Source organism: Akebia trifoliata, chromosome 7 (genome assembly GCF_017979445.1).
Source record: "Akebia trifoliata isolate Shusen 1 chromosome 7, ASM1797944v1, whole genome shotgun sequence".
Lineage (NCBI taxonomy): Eukaryota > Viridiplantae > Streptophyta > Magnoliopsida > Ranunculales > Lardizabalaceae > Akebia > Akebia trifoliata.
The window spans coordinates 5,663,359-5,682,167 of NC_141381.1; the positions used below are offsets into that span (position 1 = coordinate 5,663,359).

Here is an 18,809-nt window from a genome sequence, read left to right on the forward strand (position 1 = left end):
TCCTACTAAATCTGTAACTATTAGATGGTTAAATGAACACACAACTGAGGGATAAATCATGAACAAATTTACATTCTAATAGAGCTAAACAGTGAGTATCTGTATGAGAGAAATTTTTTTGATAAGTCTGTATGAGAGAAATTAGAATTCGATTACTATAAAGTCACAATTCAATTGCAAGGAGAAAAACAATGGAGTGAATGCACCATCACTCTACAAGAGAGATACAAAGGGCAACAGCCATACCTAATATCAATGATGTTAACTGGATTGCTGTACTTCTAAATGTTGACTTTCCATTGTTCATTTCGGGGAGCACTCCGGCAACTGCAATGTAGATGAACCCACCAGCCGTGAATCCCTACAGAGAAGAACATGGTTTTAAATATCTTCTGAGACCGAGATGAATTGCCCGAGTCATCTCGGTATCGTCCATGAATGAGACTGATAGACAAGGCATCCTCACATGTGCAAAATCTCGTGAGACAAACGAGATGACTTGGAGGATATTTTGAAAATCTTGGCCAAGATGGTAAAACTCATCCAATTCCACTGGGATTTTGAACATTTTAATTAAAATAATTAATTTTTTAACATTAAAATATTTATTATCTAAATAAAATATGATTTAATGATTAAACATCTTCTAATCTACCTTAGTTAGACAAAAATTATAATTATTTTTATATAAATATATATGAACAAATAATTGTATAATGAGTTAAATGGTTTATCTCGTCCAAGAGTTGACTCGTCCAAGACAACTCGGTCTCGTCTGTGAACGAGACGAGACATCAACACAAGTTTTGAAACCATGGAGAAGAAAGATATAATTTGAATTTCAAAAGAGGCCTCTCAATTATAATTCAAATGAAATTGATAACAAAACATTCACGGAATAGATACATTTTTTTTACCTCGATCAAGGATGATTGTCCTGGATCTTGTCCCAATAGTAGAGCCTGTGATAACAGGGTCAAACAATAATTACTTCACTCCTTTCTTCTTTCGTGAGAATTTTTTAAAAGAATTAAAGTTACTAGGGAAGATGGGTACTCACCAATGCAGTTCCTGCTAACGCCACCAGTGCGGATAGGAAGTTGAAGAATAGGGCCTTTGAGACAGTAAACCCTGACCTTACCAAGATTCCAAAATCACCCACCTGTAGAGAAGGGTGAACCAAGTTATAGACTTGATGGCATGTCCACAGAGAAATCCAATTAAACCCGTTAGGGTGCATCATATTCCACGTGTCTTGATTGAGATTTATTAACACAAAAATTCAGTACCCAAATTTATTTTGCATTTCTTACTGAATCCTCAGAAGAGGAACATGCAAACCAAACACTGACAAGAAAGGGATAGTGATGTCCGGGAACAAGGGCCCAAGTATTCTATGCAAATTATTGCGAGGCATGTAGATGTAGCATGTAGGTCTCATAGTCCCAAAAGGAATAGGTTGCCTAAAAAAACACGCATGTGTTGAATGTTGAAGACTTCAGACCCAGATACCTATCTTGCGGCTATATTGCACGGTTGGCTTGCTACCTGGTGTGGGAGTCAAATGTCAAACACCTTTCCTTGAGAAAAAAGGACTCAACGTGCTGCTAAGGTTTTCTTGAAGTGAAAACCCAAAAAATTACTGAGGATAAGTTTTCCATTTAACTGAGGTATCACTCTCTTCAAGACAGTTATCATAAGAAAGACTCACTATAAGAGCCAAAAAGGTAAATTCTTCTTCAGCTAAAATATCATTCTCCCTCTACATCAGTAGCCAAACAGAAATTTTGAGATAATTCTTGCGAAGCCCAAAGCAACGAAATCTTGAAACCTTGAAGTTGTGGATCTTGAGAAGAGCTTTAAACAAGTTCTTCTGGATCTTGGGGTCAGAATTCACCTTGGCTAAAAAGTTCTTGTGGTCTATACTTCCTTTTGCTATGTCTTGGGCAATTTGGAAGGAGAGAAATCAGTAGATTTTTTTTGTTGGGTTTTTCATTTTTTTTGGTGTAAGATTTTGAAGGAATTTAGAGTAACTTTTTTGAGGATTGCTTAGGTAGATGGCATTGGGTTTGTTCCTTATCTACCATCTAGAGAGTTTGTCCTGGATGTACTCTTTGTTTGTCATCCTGACCAATTTAATTTAATGAGCTTTTACCTATTAAAAAAACACCCTTCAGCCACTAGAATGCAGCTTTTGATATGTTTTTGGTTCATAAGAACAGAGACAAAAAGACAGTTGAGAAGATGAGAAAGTCAAAAGACCAATTAGTAGTAAGTTTGTATTTAATACAATTTTAGTCCAAAAATAAGTAATAAAAAAATGCATGATACACATATATACCATATAGACAATCTAGTAACATAAGTATCATAGCTTTATATTTCAATATATTTTTGCGAATTATACAGATTTCCATTTCCACAAGGCTTGAAAGCAAACTTAATTGACAACTTTTCCATACATTTCGATATAAATCACTATTCATTTGTGAAATATTTTGGAAAATGGTAAATTTTGACCAACATAATCAAAATTTCAAGTATAAAAAATGCTAGTTTCGATATTTCAATCAACAATAAACTTAGAAGGGAATTATTTTTTTTTTATTATGTAAAAAACTTGGTAAATTTATTAAAAAAATAAAAAGTAAAAAAACCAGAGTAATAAATTTCTCATAGAAAGGACTTGTAAATTATTAGTAACAATAATATTAATTCATGAAAACAAGTGATATATGACTTATGATTAGTTATATATCCTATATATCATCTAATTTTGATGTATTCAAAGCATATTAGCACATTCATAAAAGCATGGGCGTACAATCACTTATGTTCTAATTACTTAGATATATTAGTAACTTTTAATATGATGGAGCACCTAGTTAATATGACATTATTATTTTTATTTTCACTTATAATATTGTTGATTTGGCTGTCCAGCTCTCAGATACCAATGCCAACGTATTTTATAACACAATTGCTTTTCATTTCCATACTCTATATTGTTCCTTTTTTTTATGGGTAAGCTGGGCTTGAACCTACGACCTCAAAGTTTCCATACTCCATGTTGCTGCTTATTGAGGTTTGATGACTAATTAGTGCATTCTCATGTCTTTGTTTTAAATTTCAATGAAAATTGTATTACTTCCCAAATTAGATCGATGACCAAAATGGACACCGAAACCGAAATTAATACCTTGAATATAAGTATAATAATAGCACTAAAACAATCTAATGATTTCCCTAGTCTAGTGATATAACCAGTTCTAACAGTTTCCAAAACATGTCCAACTTCTCATGGTCCTGAAAAACATAAGAACATTTTTCTTTCTTTTTTTTCAATATATTTTAAAGTTACAGACAAAAGAGATTTTTGATAAGATTTTTTTTGAAAAAAATTCAAATTAGGGCCTACAGGATTGCTAGGACAGTAAAAAATGTCATGTCTTTTCACCACGATTTCAAAAAGTCATTGTTTTAAACATATGTCATATATACGATGTATGTGCAAATGTAATTAGAAATAAAGAAAAATCTAAAAAACTATGTTTCCAATAACAATGCCATCAGATGTGAATCTTTCTGAACTGAAAGTTTTTAGTTCCTTAAAATTTCTTCAAAAGGCACAAGACAGTTAAATCGTGAGAATATCCTTTACAAAAACCTAAGCTCTATAATCTATATTGTTGCATAATACTACCACCTGTAGTAGTAGCATTCTTCCCTGCATGAAGCTGGAATTTGTGCCTATTTTCTTGCACTTTATTTTACAATCAAAATTAGAGAAGATTTGAAATTAGAATCAGCTTTAGGTGGTGAAAATATCCATGTATTTTGACTCATCCACATAGTTCTTATTATTTAGAAATTAGAATGACTTTTAAGACATAGAGGGAGAAAAGAACCTCTTGAGGAATCTCATGTGCAAGCAAAAATAATGTTCGAGACCAACCACCAACAGAACCATGAAGCAAAAAAGCACTTCCAAGAGCCATCCCATCAGTAAAATTGTGCTGCAATATTCACATAGATTGTGTCTGAATACATAAAGAATCGAATTTTAGTTAAATTCTATATCAGAATGATAAAATTCTCTTCCATGATAAAGTAGACAAGATCTTCGTGATCAATTTCAAGCAATACAGACTTACAACACCATCAGAGAAGAGATTCAGATAGCCAAAAACTAAGTTTGAGGAAGATGGATCATGCCCACTTTCACTCAAGCGAGTCATTTTTACAGTAGACCCGGTTGCAGCATCTAAATCTGGCCTATCATCACTGGTACCATTACTTGTGACTCTCTGCACAAAGGTTTCAAAAACCTTAAATATGGTTTATGCATATTTGTGGTGATTGCAATCTAATTTGAGCAATACTAGTTATACTCATAATTAAGAGTTTCTAGTGCAAAACAGGATGAAATAGAGAAAAAAAGAATAAAGTACATCTGAAATGAACTTCCATGTCACAATTTAGATAATCTATTACAGATCATATTAATAAATGTCTCAATTGACCTTTCATGAAAAGAGTCCTAATCAAGAACCAGGTACAAATATTTGCTTCATAAGGTGTTAGTAATGCCCTATCTGTATTGGTCAAAGATAGATGAAGGCCCAAAAGTTCAGATTTAGTTGCGGAGGATACATCTGATGAGCAATATTGAAAAAGTGTCGGCAGAACATCACCAACCATAATAGCATTCCACGTGATATTTAATTGGGTATTTTAGAAATGCACCCTGTTAAATTAGTGATATTAGGTTCACCCCTTGCAAAATGCAAGATTAGGTTTATCCCCCTTGACCATAAGTCAATGTTGTTTTTTCTTGATGATTTAACAGTGATATTTTGAATTTTTCCAAATTTTGATTTAGTAATTTAAGTATTTAAAGAACATTTTGAAAAAAATCAAAATCAAAATCAAAATTTCACTGTTAAATCATCAAGAAAACACAACGTTGACTTACAGTCAAGGGGGGAAGCCTAATCTTGCATTTAGCATGGTGGCAAACCTAATATCACCAATTTAACAGGGGGGGGGGGTTCTAAAATACACTATTTATTATATCCACTATATCATTGGTGAAATAAACCATGCATAAAAAAAATGAGGGGAACTTGACACCAAGCAATGAAGGTCAGAACACTTGGATTATCTTATAAATTTTAAAAAATAAAAATAAAAATAAAAATGCAAGACTATGCAGCAAGAGGAAATCTTACTAACTGTTCGGTTTACCTTTCGAAGAAGAGAATCTTTTTCATCTGATTTTTGCTCATTCAAGCAGTCATCAGATGCTTCATCCAACACTTTTTGTTGGGATGACATCTTTGATGTATTTCCACTCTTTGCATCAATGGACTGCAAATTCAAATTACCATGAGCATCATGACCATCTGTCAACTCATCACTTCTTTTATGGCGATGATGGTGATGACCATGACCCCATGCATTTGCTCCTCTTCCGGAAATAGTTTCAACATACCTCACAACCTTTTCCACTAGAAGAAAAAGTACAATTCCAGCTGCAACAGCCAAAATATTGCATCAGGAACTCAGAAAATTGACCACTAGAGAGCAAAATACCAAGGAAATGACAAATAAGAAATCCTTGGTAGATGTTCACTAACAAAAAGACAATTCAAAAGAAAAAAAAATTAGTAAATAATTATACAGATTATTTACTAGTTCCCTAGGTTGTATTTCTTGTCTTAAAAAAATGCATGTTCATAATTTTATGGTTCATGTTGGGGAGGCATTCTAAGATTTCGGGTTTAGAAGAACCTTTGTTGAGATGTCCAAGTTATCACTAATCTCACCAGTCTTATCTCTCTTGTGGCCTTGTCTCCCTTTGAGGATGATCAAAGGGTGTGGACTCATAGCCAAGGTGGTAGTTTATTTTTATGTTAAATCCTTTTACAATTCTCTAGCATTCCTTTCTGGCTCGACTTTTTCTGCTTCATCTGGCTGGGATGCAGGAGTCCCTTATAAGGTTGCTTTTTTTTATTTGGTATGTTGCTGATGAGTAGGTTTTATACCTACGAATTAACCACTTTTAAATATAATATTTTGTTAATTCTAGAGGCTTTTAGTTGTTTTTATTTAAGTTTAGCTAGTTTTATACTTTTTATGTGTTTATATGTTTTTATTTGGTTTTTATGCTTATTTTACAGATTAGGAACAATATGGAACATTGGGATGATTGCATACGTGTAGGAGAAATTCTGACTCCAAATTGGTTCACTCTCGGAAGAAGGAAGCCAAGCATACAAGCTAAAAAGTCTTCAAGCTGCTGCTTGATAGAAAACGAGGCCGTGGAGGGAATTCAAGAATTGCACAACAGAAATATGAAAATGCAAGCCGCGGCATGATATATTGGGAGGCCATGGCCTGCTTACGTTTTCAGCTTTACACGTTAATTTGTGGTGACCGAATTAGAGACGGATTTTGAGACTCTTAAACCCTAATGACTCCATATCTATAAATAGGAAAGTTTAACCCTTATTTGGGGACAGAAGTTTTGGGGTTTTTCTTGGAGGCACAAGATCGAGAAGGAGGACGAGAGCTGGAGATTCGACTTTTGAGTTTTATCTTTCTAAACTTTATCTCTTCTCTTGATATTTGTAATCTCTAAGAATGGTTGAATACTTTTGTGATTTTGTTTTCTTTTCAATGATGAACTAATTTCTATTCTAGGGTTATAATGGAACCCATTCATGATATTTGATTAGTTTTATTTCTTTCTTCTCTGATTCCACATGTGATTGTTTATTCTATCCTATGTTTAATGCGATTTAATTAACTGGCCATTGATTGAATTGATTCGGTGAACCTTAATAATATCGACAGAGTTATTTTGTGTTCATGACCTAGATAGAGTAACATATGCTAATTTGAGATAGACATATATTCAAGTTGCATGTGCATCCCTTATGAGAGCTTATTCTTAATGAATTCTTCTTGATTTAATTCTCATAGACATATAGGGAGTTAGTTTAGAAGGGTATTTTTACATGACCATCGACAGAGGCTTGTAGAGAATTTAGTGTTTTTGGGTGACAATTATAGTGGATTAATTTATCATAGAAGGGAAGATACTCTAATTAAATGGATTGTTTGGGGGAAATTATAAACCTAGATTTCATCACTCATTGATTTTAATTTACAAATTTATTTTCTCCGTTACTTTTCTTGTTTAGTCTTAAATCCTATTTTTACTTTTGTTTGGATAAAATTAGATTGAGATAAATTGGTAATTAATAATAGATTGGTATTTAGTCTCCGTGGGAACGATACTTTCTTATCACTTTATTACTTGTTTCGATACGTATACTTGCGTGCGTAAATTTAGACAACAGTTGCGATGAACAAGATTCTTCCAACCATATCATTGTTTGGTTCATTTTGCAGTCTGTTGGGGCATTTGGAATGACAGACATAACAAACTCTTTAAAGGGAAGATTAACTTGCTTCAAGAGGTCATAATTAGTATTCTTGGCCTTCTATTTTTATGATGCAAGGTGTTTAAGAAGTTAAAAGTGACACGTTTGAGGTTTTTTTCGTTTAGAAGGGCCAAGCTTTGCTCTGAGAGCAGATAAGTTGTCCTGTGCCTTCTTTTGTATGGGTAGGTATTCTCGGCCTACTATTTCATTGATAAAGCTTCACATTTATTAAAACCAAAAAAGAAAGTAAACATGTCCATGTGAGGGAATTGAGATAGATAAATCTTGCTAAACAATACAACCTAGAATTAAGATGTCTCTTACTAGATGTTTCAAAAGGATAATATCTTGAAGGTGGGTACATCAAGCTCTAATGGGCTGGGAGAAATTTCTTGGTCTAATAGGGAAGAGTAGAAAGGATTTGGTACTTTGGGGAAGGATATGGTCAAGACAGTTCATGGAGGATAGAAGATTTAAATAGATGGTATGGGCATATTCCTTCAATGTCCCTTTTCTGATTGATCCTATCTGTTTAACCTCACCAATGAGAGTTTACAAGATACATATCGAGATATTATCCTTCAAGGCGTCTAGTAAAGACATCTTAATTCTAAGTTGTATCTTTTTCACAAGATTTATCATCTCAATTCCCTCGTATGGACATGCAATACAAATATGAGCGAGAAAGGCATACACGGAATGGAAATTCATATTAATTGAATAAACAATCCATAAATATTCAGATGTCAATCATTTAGTGCCACGGAGTAGTCAGGGGAGACAAAAAAGGAGAAGGCTCCTTTTGTCTAAAGCCCTCTTATGGACATGTTTACTTTCTTTCTTTCTCTTTCGGTTTTTAATAGATGTAAAGGTTTATTGATATGGAACTTTGGGGGGAGGACTTCGGGGTTAGTGATGGTCAAGGTTGGTCATGAAGAAATAAAGATTTAATTAGATGAAATGGACCTATTCTTTTAGTGTCATTTTCAGGTCAATATTATCTGTTCAACCTCGCCAATTAGAGAATTGAGGGGTTGAGATGGAGTTCTTAGGAGAAAAGGATTTTAATGGTGAGACTATGAGTAAAGAAATAAATGATTTTCTCAAAGCTCTCTACCAATGCAAATAGTGGTAGAACAATAGACAACCTTAAATAATTCCAAATCCATTTCCCAACTCTACTTAAATAATTCTTCGTCATTTTCTCCTCATTAAGGGGAAACTCCATCCTATGTAGGACAATAGACAAGTTCGGCTGTAGACTTGAGTTAGAGTGTCTATTAGTTCCAACTATTCAAGCTTAAACCCTTCTCCTACATATGCGCATTCAACGACTTTCATGTGGTGATCCAAAATCCCTTCATAAGTGGCTTTATTATTATGTGTTCCATGTGTACCGCTTAAAGCCAAAGGTGAAGCCATTAATCATCTCCTGCTTCATCACCACTTAGGCACAGTAGTTTAGCGTTCTTTTTTTAATCAATATGAAATTTGTTGGTTTTTGCCTAGGTCCGCTATAGATCTCTTATATGGTTGGGTACATTACCAATGGATTCTATTCTATAGGGAAGCTGATTCGACATTTTCAAATTTTTTTTTTTTTTTTGACAAGTGTAAAATTTGTTGCATGACCTAAAATCTACAAAACAAAAAAGACTAGGAGGTCAACAAGACCTAAAAAGGATTAGTGTTGGGAATTGTAGGGTTTTCTAGCTGTCCTTTTCTTTCTTGTACTTTCGGGCTGGTCACATTGACCTCCCTTTTCTCCTTTTTCAATACAATATCTTTACTTATCAAAGAAAAGGGACGAGAAAGCCTCTAGCATCGTTCTAAACATTAAAGCGCCTATATTTTAATGATCTAAATTGTCTAGTGAATGAAAGGTCACTTTGTGAGGTTTCTGTTTTTAGATAGAGATTATTGCGAGGCAGGCAGGTTAGCCTGATACAGAAGTAAATGAGCATTAAACAAGGAAAAAAAAGTAATTGGACAACTTACACAGAATGGACAATCCAATGGAAAGATCTTTGAGAGAATGAGAATGTGAATGCACATGTCCAAAATGATCATGGTCGTGCTTCACATGGTGACTGTGCGAGTGAGCGTGGTCACCACCTGCAGAGAAGAACATTGTAAATTCAGTTAAAACCACATTAGGTTAGCAAAACTTGAATAACTAAAGCAGTTTTTTTTTACTGATAAACCTCTTCTTCAGATAAGGAAAACAACCAGAGAAGTTATTCTTGATAACATAAAATGGTTTGTATTACCATTCTAAAGGTTACTTAACAACCCATTTTTATTTTAGTGGACTAGTTCACAGGTGCTAACTTGTTCTCCTGTTTATGCAGTACTCCAAAATTTAATATTGATTTAGCAAGCAAAACAAGAAAAAGAAAGTATAATAATACAAGAAATGTTCAAATCCCCATTGTATTACTCTGTAAAGTTCACTAGGTAAATCTTTAAGGGAATCAGATCCATCATTTTATCATAGAAAAACCTTGCCAAAAAGGTACAACATCGAGAAGCTTCAGAATAAAAATTATTTCAATATTGATTCAAGCATAGCTAAAAGACCAAGAGAGGTATGAAAGAAATCATTGCAAACACATAAAATAAAGAGAATTTTAGTAATACCCTCCTAAGAAATCATCGATATTAGGGACCCCGACAAAATGCAAGATGAGGCGGGCTTGACCAAAAGTCAGTGTAGCTAATTGGAGAAGAGATAACGAAGGATTTAAAATTTTGTGTGAAATGTCCAAAATACCCTTCCAAGACTTAAATTACTAAAATGCAATTAGATTTAAAATGGCTTTAATTAGGGTTTTGTTTAGTTCATCCTTCAAATTTATTATTAATTAGGATTCTTCATTAAATCTGAAAATCATTTAAGGTTTTCCTTAACTTATACTCCTCTTTCACTCATTTCTTTGCATTTTTGCTATTAACATACCTCCATTAAAATTTTGAAGTAATCATCTAAAATCAAGCTTAAAAACTACCGTTTCGTGCAATATAAGTAATGTTCAAATCCCCAATATAATACTCTGTAGAGATCACCAATTAGACCTTTACTTTAAGGGAATCAGATCCATCATTTTATCATAGAAGAATCTTGCCAAACAAGAACAACATCCAGGAGCTCCAGAATAAGAAACTTGAATTGAAGATTAAACAGGGATAATGACATCTTTAAGAGAATACAAATCAAATGCTATTGTAAAAATTATTCAATATGATAAAAGCATAGTTAACGATCGAGAGAAGTATGAAAGAAATCATTACAAACATCATAAAATAAATTGAATATTATTCACATCATACCAAAAGCATGTGGTAACTGGTGAAGAAAAGCATCACCTAACATAGCTCCTGCCTACAAACAGCAAAGTCTTGTGAGATCAAGTATACCAAATATGCATACAGTCCCGTAGATTGTTAAATCCTACTCTAAATATCATAAATGTCCCATAGAACATCAAGTACAAATTATAAATCCAGTCCCGAAAGATTTGTTGCTCTATAAAGATTCATATCTAGTTTAAACTTCAACCAAACAATTAATCACTCATTCCCATTCAGGATCACCCATTTTTTTAATACTAAAAATAGACCTCTTAGGCCCTAAAGTCAACCAACAACCCTTGCAACAAGTATCATGATTCAAAGTTCCATTCCGTTTCAAACATGACCGTAATGAAAGGTTGGCTCCAAAGAATGTTTCAGGAATACTTATAAAAATAATAAAAAAATGTTTCAGGAATGTTTGACTTGTCTCTGAATGCTTTGGAATGTTTTACTCGAGATCGTTTTAGTTTTTCCTGAATGAGATATTTCCTCAAGACGAGATTTTAAACCTTGAAAACAAACTGCAGAAACGACATTTAAAATAATTATCCCCCCACACAAGCTTTTATCTAAATGAGAATCCATCCATTTTCCTGAAGAGAAACCACCATTCTTCAACTTTCTATTGAACTTGCACTCCGACACATGGATCTGGTCATCTGCCAACCCCATTATTCAGGATAAGACATAGATGATAAGGATGGTGGTGGTGGTAGTACCGTCATCTCACTATATCAACATAACAAATGCATGATCCATGAAATAAATGTGTATTATGTCCATAACAAATAAATCGATATCATAAAAAATGTTAACAGCCTCAAACATTCAAAGAAGAGATGCAACACAGAAGCGATTAAACTAACAAAAAGAGATGAAGCATCTGACCCCAAATGCAGCCAATGAATCAACAATTGTCTTGGATGGTTTTCCTTGAACTGTAATAAATCAAAACATTTGAATTCATTGATCAGGATATCTATGAATGGGAAAAACTACCATTTCTGAAGTCAAGAAAATATTAGAAAGTAACTAACACAGCAACTCTACTTACGAAAAAGCACTGGCAAAATAATCAGGCAAATAAGGGAAGCCATGCTCACCAACAGTGAGCAGCCCATTGCATGAATCCAGAGACCTAACAAATTCAGAAAAGAATAGAAAAAGATGATATTTAGAGATGACAAAGAATCAAAACTGATACTGGAAATTACTTCAGTGCTATGATGAGTCTTTGAAAATTTTATTAACCATAAATATAAATCAGAATAAGTTGTCGAAATAAGGTGTCATTAATCAATTTACAAAGCAGGCAAAACAGCAATAAGTGGAAGTTTTGATTACGGATCATACAACAGAGATGAGGAATAAAAGTAATACTACGCAGAAATATCTAGATAGAGAAATCCATATCAATTTAAGCATTAATATGTTCAAACAACTAACAAAACATGCCCAATAGCTTGTTTGGTTAATTTTATATATATATAATAAAATAAAATACTTTTAAAAAGTTAAAAATCTTAACATTTAGAAATGTAAGAGGAAAATACTTCCTACTTTCTCCCACAGTTACATTCTACAAGGTATCCAAACATGGTCTACACATCCATGTAACATAACTGCGTCCTGACTCACGAAGTAAATTATCACTCTTTAAAATGTGAACTCAAGTAAATTAACTGTTTTCCCTCACAATGACTAAGATAAACATCAGATATTCTATCATCATATAATTTCATAGTTAATCAACAATCCATCGTTCTCCAAATTCACCAATAACTCACAAATCCTGCCACATTCACTTGCCAAGTAAGTTTCAAATTTCAATTTAATAACATATAGAAAGAATCAAACATGAACAAATTATAGAAGATCAAGAATGAATCAAATCTTAAATCAAAAAAATAAATTACCAAGAACCGAGAGCTCCGAATCACGACGAAAATCGTGATCATGATCGTGGTTGAAATCAAGACCGTACAATTTGAGATCCTCCTCTTCAGCCAATTCCTCTGGAAGCTTCGATCCGACTTGGCTCTTTTGAGGTTCACGATAATGATGATGATGCTCATGTTCATGATGATGCTTATGATCATCATCATCATCATGATGTCCATGACTGCAATGGTGATGATCTGAAGATTTAGGAACGCTAAAAGGACAAGATCCCGGATTCCCTTCATGTCCGAAACAGAAATTCAAACCTAAAATCGAGACCAGGAGCAAAATCAACAAGCTCTGTTTCAACGAGATCGCCATTTCTATTCAGGTTTTCTGAAACCCCAATTTTATACAACAACTACAGGAGACAAAATGGGGGAAAAAAATGAATTTTAGGGTTTTAGCTTAAGTGGAACTACTGCGTTTGCAAGTGCCTTGGATGGTTATGTATAAGATGGCAGCAAAGAAGAGTAATATAATGGCCACAATGACACCGAAGGTTACTACATCCATTCTCTTTTTTGCGCTTCTTTTAAATAGTTTCTCCTTTTAATCGATCGTGGGAATCGACATCTTTATGCGACTTGTGTTGGTGGTGTCCGAGGAGGAATCCAATAGAGTTTTTCTATTTGGCAGATCAATAGTTTCTTAAGACACTCCAATATATAGCACACATGCTCAGATGCACTAATTAAGTACTAGTTGGTGTGATACTATAAGCATCCAACTAAATTATTAGTTGGTGGAACAAGTCACTATTGTTTGAATTCTTCAGACATTATAGGATTTTTAGAGGTTTTTTTGTTTTTTTTTTGGGCTTATCGTGGGTATCCCCATCCTTTAGGTGAGACTAATCCCATGGTCATAAGTACCGCCCCCTAGGAAAGTTTGAAGGCTTGTGAAAAGCAAGTAGTCTCAGTAGGACCTCGAGTCATAATAAGAGCCATAGGTAAAGAATGCCGAATGTTGACAATACATTATACATGATGCTTATATATGCCTTCTTTGAATTGGTGAGTATTGGGCTGCCAAGTTTGGTTAGTTGGGGGGTAGTAGGTGTCAAAGGAAGAACGGTTCAAATAAAACCAATGGAGTAACATTATCATGTTCATGCGCGATGTGGGTTGTCTGGAGGGTTTCATGGTTTTATTGGTTAATGCGGGATGTATGGGGCAATTGTGGGTCCAATAGGTGCTTGGGCAGTTGTGAGAGGTGGTAAGGACATGGGTATTGGTTTTTGAAGGAAACCAAATAGTTAATCGACCCACCAGTCCCTGAGATTGAGCACAATTTGCAGTGAAGTGTGAGATTCCTTCCACCAAGTATCATTAAAGGGAAAACCATTATCGTCAAAGATAACATGATATGGCCCAAAAGGTAAACCTGACCATTCCACAAATTTAATCAAGTATTCTTTGCAATCTAGACCATAACCCAAAACTTGATGGATCGATAATCAAGTTTGTGCTTGGTACATGGTCTTAGCTAGGGATAACACGAACAACAACAACAACAAAAAAAAAACATGGTAAATCAAAACTCCACCTTAGGATTCATGGGTATAGGGGAGCCAGGGTAACACATCTAAGTAAAAAATTGTAGTTAAGCGATTTATGAAGAACCTGGCAAGGCGAGACATGAGAAAGATATTTCGTGGGCATTCAGTTAATTAGAAAAATGTTCATATTGAACGCTTCAAGCCAGTCGACTGGTGGTATGTGCATGTGAGTGGTCTAGAAGAGTCAGATCGGTTTCTTCAAGGTCGTAATGCTTACTTTCAGCCATGCCATTTTGTTCAGTATTGTGAGGATAAGGGAGTTAATGAGAAATTCCATGATTGGGGAGAAAATAACAAAAGTGTCTACTCAGGATCTCTTCACCTCATTTTAGCGAGATTTTAGTAAGATAAATACATCATAAACATCTCATCGCAGTGGAATCAACCAACAATAACAGAGACAATCATCAATAAAACTTGATATCACTTATTGAAGAAGTAAAAGCTGGATCACATGCATCACTATGAACTCATGCAAAGGGGTCTAGTAGTAATGGTAGAACTAGGAGGAAGAAAAAGCAACTTTTTTACATTTCCAAAGTACGTGAACGACACAAATGGAGATGCACTTGGACAAGTTGGAATGTGAAAATGATAAAATCCAATTTCAGTCTACACGCGTAAAAGAGTCTCCTCGGAAGCCTTTTAATTCGCATCTTGGTCATCTCCCAAATAGAAAATGGTGGGTTTTCCAGGCTCAGTGATCTCCACGGTTCCTTCCAACATCTTAGCCACCTTTCCCATCGATGGTCTCATATCCGCTCGATCTTGAAGACACCACATTGCAGTTTTAACCATCCGATCAACCATTTCAAAGTGGGCACCAGTATCATAAGAATGCAAGATCCGACGATCCAAAATGTCTTCCACATTCATCTCCTTGTACACCTTCTCGAATGCCCATCTTGGAAAATACCAATCCTCGCTATCCAATGATGATCTCCTGAACTCAAGATTCCTAGTCCCACTAACTATCTCCAACAACACCATCCCAAAACTATATACGTCTGCTTTTGCTGTAATCGGCTCCATTTTCACCCATTCGGGTGCCAAGTACCCACGTGTCCCTCGGATACGCGACATGCTCACATTATCTTCTTTCTTCCTCAACTTCGCTAATCCGAAATCTGAAACTTTGGGGCAAAAATCATCTTCAAGAAGGATGTTCTCTGGTTTAATATCACAATGTAGAACCCACTCCAAACACTCTTCGTGAAGGTACGCAATCGCTCTGGCGACACCCAGAGCGATACGGTACCTAACATTCCAGTCAAGTATCGGTCTTGGCTGGAAGTTTTGAACCGTACCTGTACCCATGACATCAGTGTCACCACTCATGTTTCCTTCCCTAACCTTGATGGGTGCGGCGGGGAAGAGAAACTTATCTAGGGAACCATTTGGGATATACTCGTAAACAAGCAACCTCTGCGATTTCTCCGCACAAAATCCCCACATACGAACTAAATTGAGATGATGCATTCGAGCTATAATCGTGACTTCTGCCCAAAACTCTGCTTCTCCTCCACCAACATCTTTAAGTCGTTTCACAGCTACGATACGATGATCAGAGAGCTCCCCTTTATAAACAACACCAAACCCGCCGTGTCCAACCATATTAGAGAAATCGTTGGTGGCGGATTTCAGTTCAGCGTAAGTGAAACGCTTCGGGCCACCCGCTGGAAGCAATTCTAGGCCAAGCGTTCGAGCCATGTCTCTGTACTTAATGTATTTCCTTAAAAATGCCCAAAATGCGAGAACCCCACTTACGAGCTCGATTGCAAAGAGAGAACAAATGATGGCAAGGTTCCTAATTGCAGCTTTCGATTCCTTGGGTGGATGAGGGAGGCTTATACGTATCGGACACACGGTATCTAGCATAGAACTCATACCAGTGAAGTTTGACACGGCGGTTTCAGATTTTGACACTTTGATGAACGTTGCTGTTTCAGTCCCTGGAGACCATTTCCCATAAAGAAGTTTATCAATTAGATGGACACAGAAATTTTTTCCAGTATATTTGAATCCAAAACCAAGACATTTCGGATTCGAAAGACACCCAGATTCGCAAATTGAGAAATTCGCGGCTTTTAGATCAGTCCGATTCGGTCCATCAGAGAAATCAACGTAATCGAATCGCAGAAATTTATTGTTCTGTGGTACGCTTGAAATGGGGATGTTAATTTCACAGATTTGACCTCTTTGAACTTCACGAAAACCAGCCGGACAAACACAATACGTCGAGTTGAATCCATCGCTCATGCAAATATAATTAGGTCCACATCTTCCTTTAATCGTACAAAGTTCTTGAATTGCTTGCCAAACTATCACCCATTGATTTCGATCGGTTCTATAACTATAGAGTCTCAAATTTCCATCGTCATCGAGTGTTAATCTTCGTAATTGGATATCTGCTTCGCCAAGATCCGAAGCTATAATTGAACTTCCATCACCTTTAGTCAATCTCCCCTCAGACCCAAAATTCTGAAACCCATTATTACTAGACCAATACCCATCTCTGGCAGAATTGAAAACTAATACTGTGGCGTTACGAAACATGAATTTGCCATTTTTTGAGACTAAATTCTTACCACTAATTGGTTGGCTTGGAACGAGTGTATCAGTGCTGATTGGAGAATTGAAACTAGTCCAATTATGGTAAACTAAGTTACCATCATTTTCAAGAATTAGTTTGGAGTTGTTGGGTGATCCAATAGTTCCTGGAATTCTTATAATGTTGTTTGAAGAGGAGTTGAGTAGGAGATCACCAGAAGGTGAGATAAGGAGAGAGGAAGAACTATTGACTGGAGAGTTGGCATTAAGAGACCAAATTATGGTCTTTTGGGGGACGTTTTGGTACCAAATTGAGAAGATATAGTCTTGTGGAGAGATGGGTGAAGGGAGAAAACCAGCGGCGAAGGTCGAATTGGAGGAGAGAAGGGTTCGATTTTGGTTTGGAAACCATGGTGAGTCTGAGATGGAGAAGGAAGAAAGGTATTGTTGGGCTGTTGAGGATGAAAGATTAGAGAGGATGAAGAAGAAGAAGAGGAGAAGGAAGGAGAGGGACATTGTCACTAGGTGGCTGGCTGTAAAGATCTTTGGTTGTTGGTAGTTTTTCATTTTTATTTTATAGAAAAATGGTTTGGTTGACTTGAGCTTACTTTTAAAACTCTGACGAGTTAACTAGGTTATATTTTGAGTCTTATTGGGTCAAGTCCAAACTTGGACAAGCGATTCAACTAAGTAATACCGAGTTAAGGTAGAAACTTGGCTGAGTTTGGACTCTATGTTAAGAGAAATTTCCCATCTCATGGATGGAGATCTCGATGTGACATTACACATTCTAAAATAGTTAACAAATCAGGAAAAAAATTTCCTATACCATTGTGATTATAGTTTTTTTTTTTAACAATAAATTATCATTTCGTGAGCTGAACATAATAAAATTCTGATCTTGACCCTCTACTCATTTTAATTTTCAAAATATGAAAAGTCAAATCATAAGTTTTTTAAATTGATGATCTCTTTAATTTTGAAGTAGCGAGATCGCTCCAAACCTCCAAGATAGTCGTTTTTATTAGATTGTTGAGGTGTAATGATTAGTAAGGAGGAAGAAGACGAAGAAAGAGAGTGATATGGTCACAAGGTGGCTATATGGTCTTTGGTCTCCGTGCTTATTTTATATGGTTTGGTACTTTGTTGACTTGAGCATATTTTTAAAATTTGTACGAGTCAACTCAATTATATTTTGAGTCTTCTTAGGTTGAGTCAGAACTTGGACAAGTCGAAAAGTTGGTGATTCAACTGCGTTTTATCTAGTTAAGCTAGAAAATTGTCTAAGTTAGAATTATATTTTTTAAAAAATTTACCTACTTATGGATGAAAATATTGAAATTAAATAGTACACATTCCAAAATATTAAACAAAAACATATTAACACGTCCTATATTTAATGTTTCTCCAATAATAACAAATAAATATGAATTTTAATGTTAAATATTTAATATATTTATTTACAATGATTAAGTGGACTCGTGAGTTGTTGAATTGACTTGACTCATTAGGCATTTGAGCCAGGTTTCGAGTTTTAAAACTATGGCTTCTAAAACTAGATTTTGGCTTTGGTTCGTGCCATCATAGTCTGATTTGAGTTAATGATCTAATTTGGGTTGCACGTATAAAACTGATTTAAACTTGTTGGTTCAATCAAGTTTTCAAAATCATATAAATCAACTCAGTTTTCAATGAAAAACTCGTTCAGCAATGGCTCAGGCCATATTTTTGAAACTCAACTTGACTCAAATGTCCACCGATTCATTTTGACAACTCGAGGATCGAATTAAAAAAATCAAATAAAAATATATTAATTAATTTTATAAATAATTTTCAATATTTGAAAATAAATAAATAAAATATTTATTTTTTCTAGAATATTTTATATAGCCGAATAACTGGGTCAAGTTTCTAACATGAAATGATACATTTTTCAGTTAACTCGATAAAAT

At 34.9% G+C, this 18,809-nt stretch overlaps 2 protein-coding genes across 3 annotated transcripts; both read right to left on the reverse strand.

The window, feature by feature from the left end:
• Nucleotides 1–13,337, reverse strand: IAR1 (ZIP metal ion transporter family). Of its 2 annotated transcripts, XM_086447264.1 has the most exons (11): nt 12,722–13,331; nt 11,860–11,943; nt 11,694–11,743; nt 10,782–10,833; nt 9,450–9,566; nt 5,248–5,534; nt 4,155–4,307; nt 3,909–4,016; nt 1,061–1,162; nt 918–962; nt 1–361 (listed from the first exon to the last, which is right to left on the reverse strand). In XM_086447264.1, exons 1-11 carry the CDS (start codon nt 13,065–13,067, stop codon nt 209–211), a joined length of 1,497 nt encoding a protein of 498 aa, XP_086303390.1. In that variant the 5' UTR covers nt 13,068–13,331; the 3' UTR covers nt 1–208. The 2 variants fall into 2 exon arrangements, with proteins under 2 accessions (XP_086303390.1, XP_086303391.1); XM_086447265.1 differs by lacking the exon at nt 4,155–4,307 and having other exon boundaries at nt 12,722–13,337.
• Nucleotides 13,338–14,714: 1,377 nt separating this feature from the next.
• LOC147398112 (G-type lectin S-receptor-like serine/threonine-protein kinase At5g24080) lies at nt 14,715–17,413 on the reverse strand. Its single transcript, XM_086447263.1, has one exon. It carries the CDS (start codon nt 17,371–17,373, stop codon nt 14,953–14,955), a length of 2,421 nt encoding a protein of 806 aa, XP_086303389.1. The 5' UTR covers nt 17,374–17,413; the 3' UTR covers nt 14,715–14,952.
• Nucleotides 17,414–18,809: the final 1,396 nt, after the last annotated feature.

Bases quoted from the DNA above. Each gene is read 5' to 3' on its own strand.
- IAR1 (XM_086447264.1), bottom strand. From the start codon at position 13,067: ATGGCGATCTCGTTGAAACAGAGCTTGTTGATTTTGCTCCTGGTCTCG. The intron at 963-1,060 runs GTGAGTACCCAT...CTGTTATCACAG, and splicing joins CGTTAGCAGGAACTGCATTG to GCTCTACTATTGGGACAAGA. The intron at 362-917 runs GTAAAAAAAATG...TCTTCTCTGTAG, and splicing joins GACAATCATCCTTGATCGAG to GGATTCACGGCTGGTGGGTT.
- LOC147398112 (XM_086447263.1), bottom strand. From the start codon at position 17,373: ATGTCCCTCTCCTTCCTTCTCCTCTTCTTCTTCTTCATCCTCTCTAAT.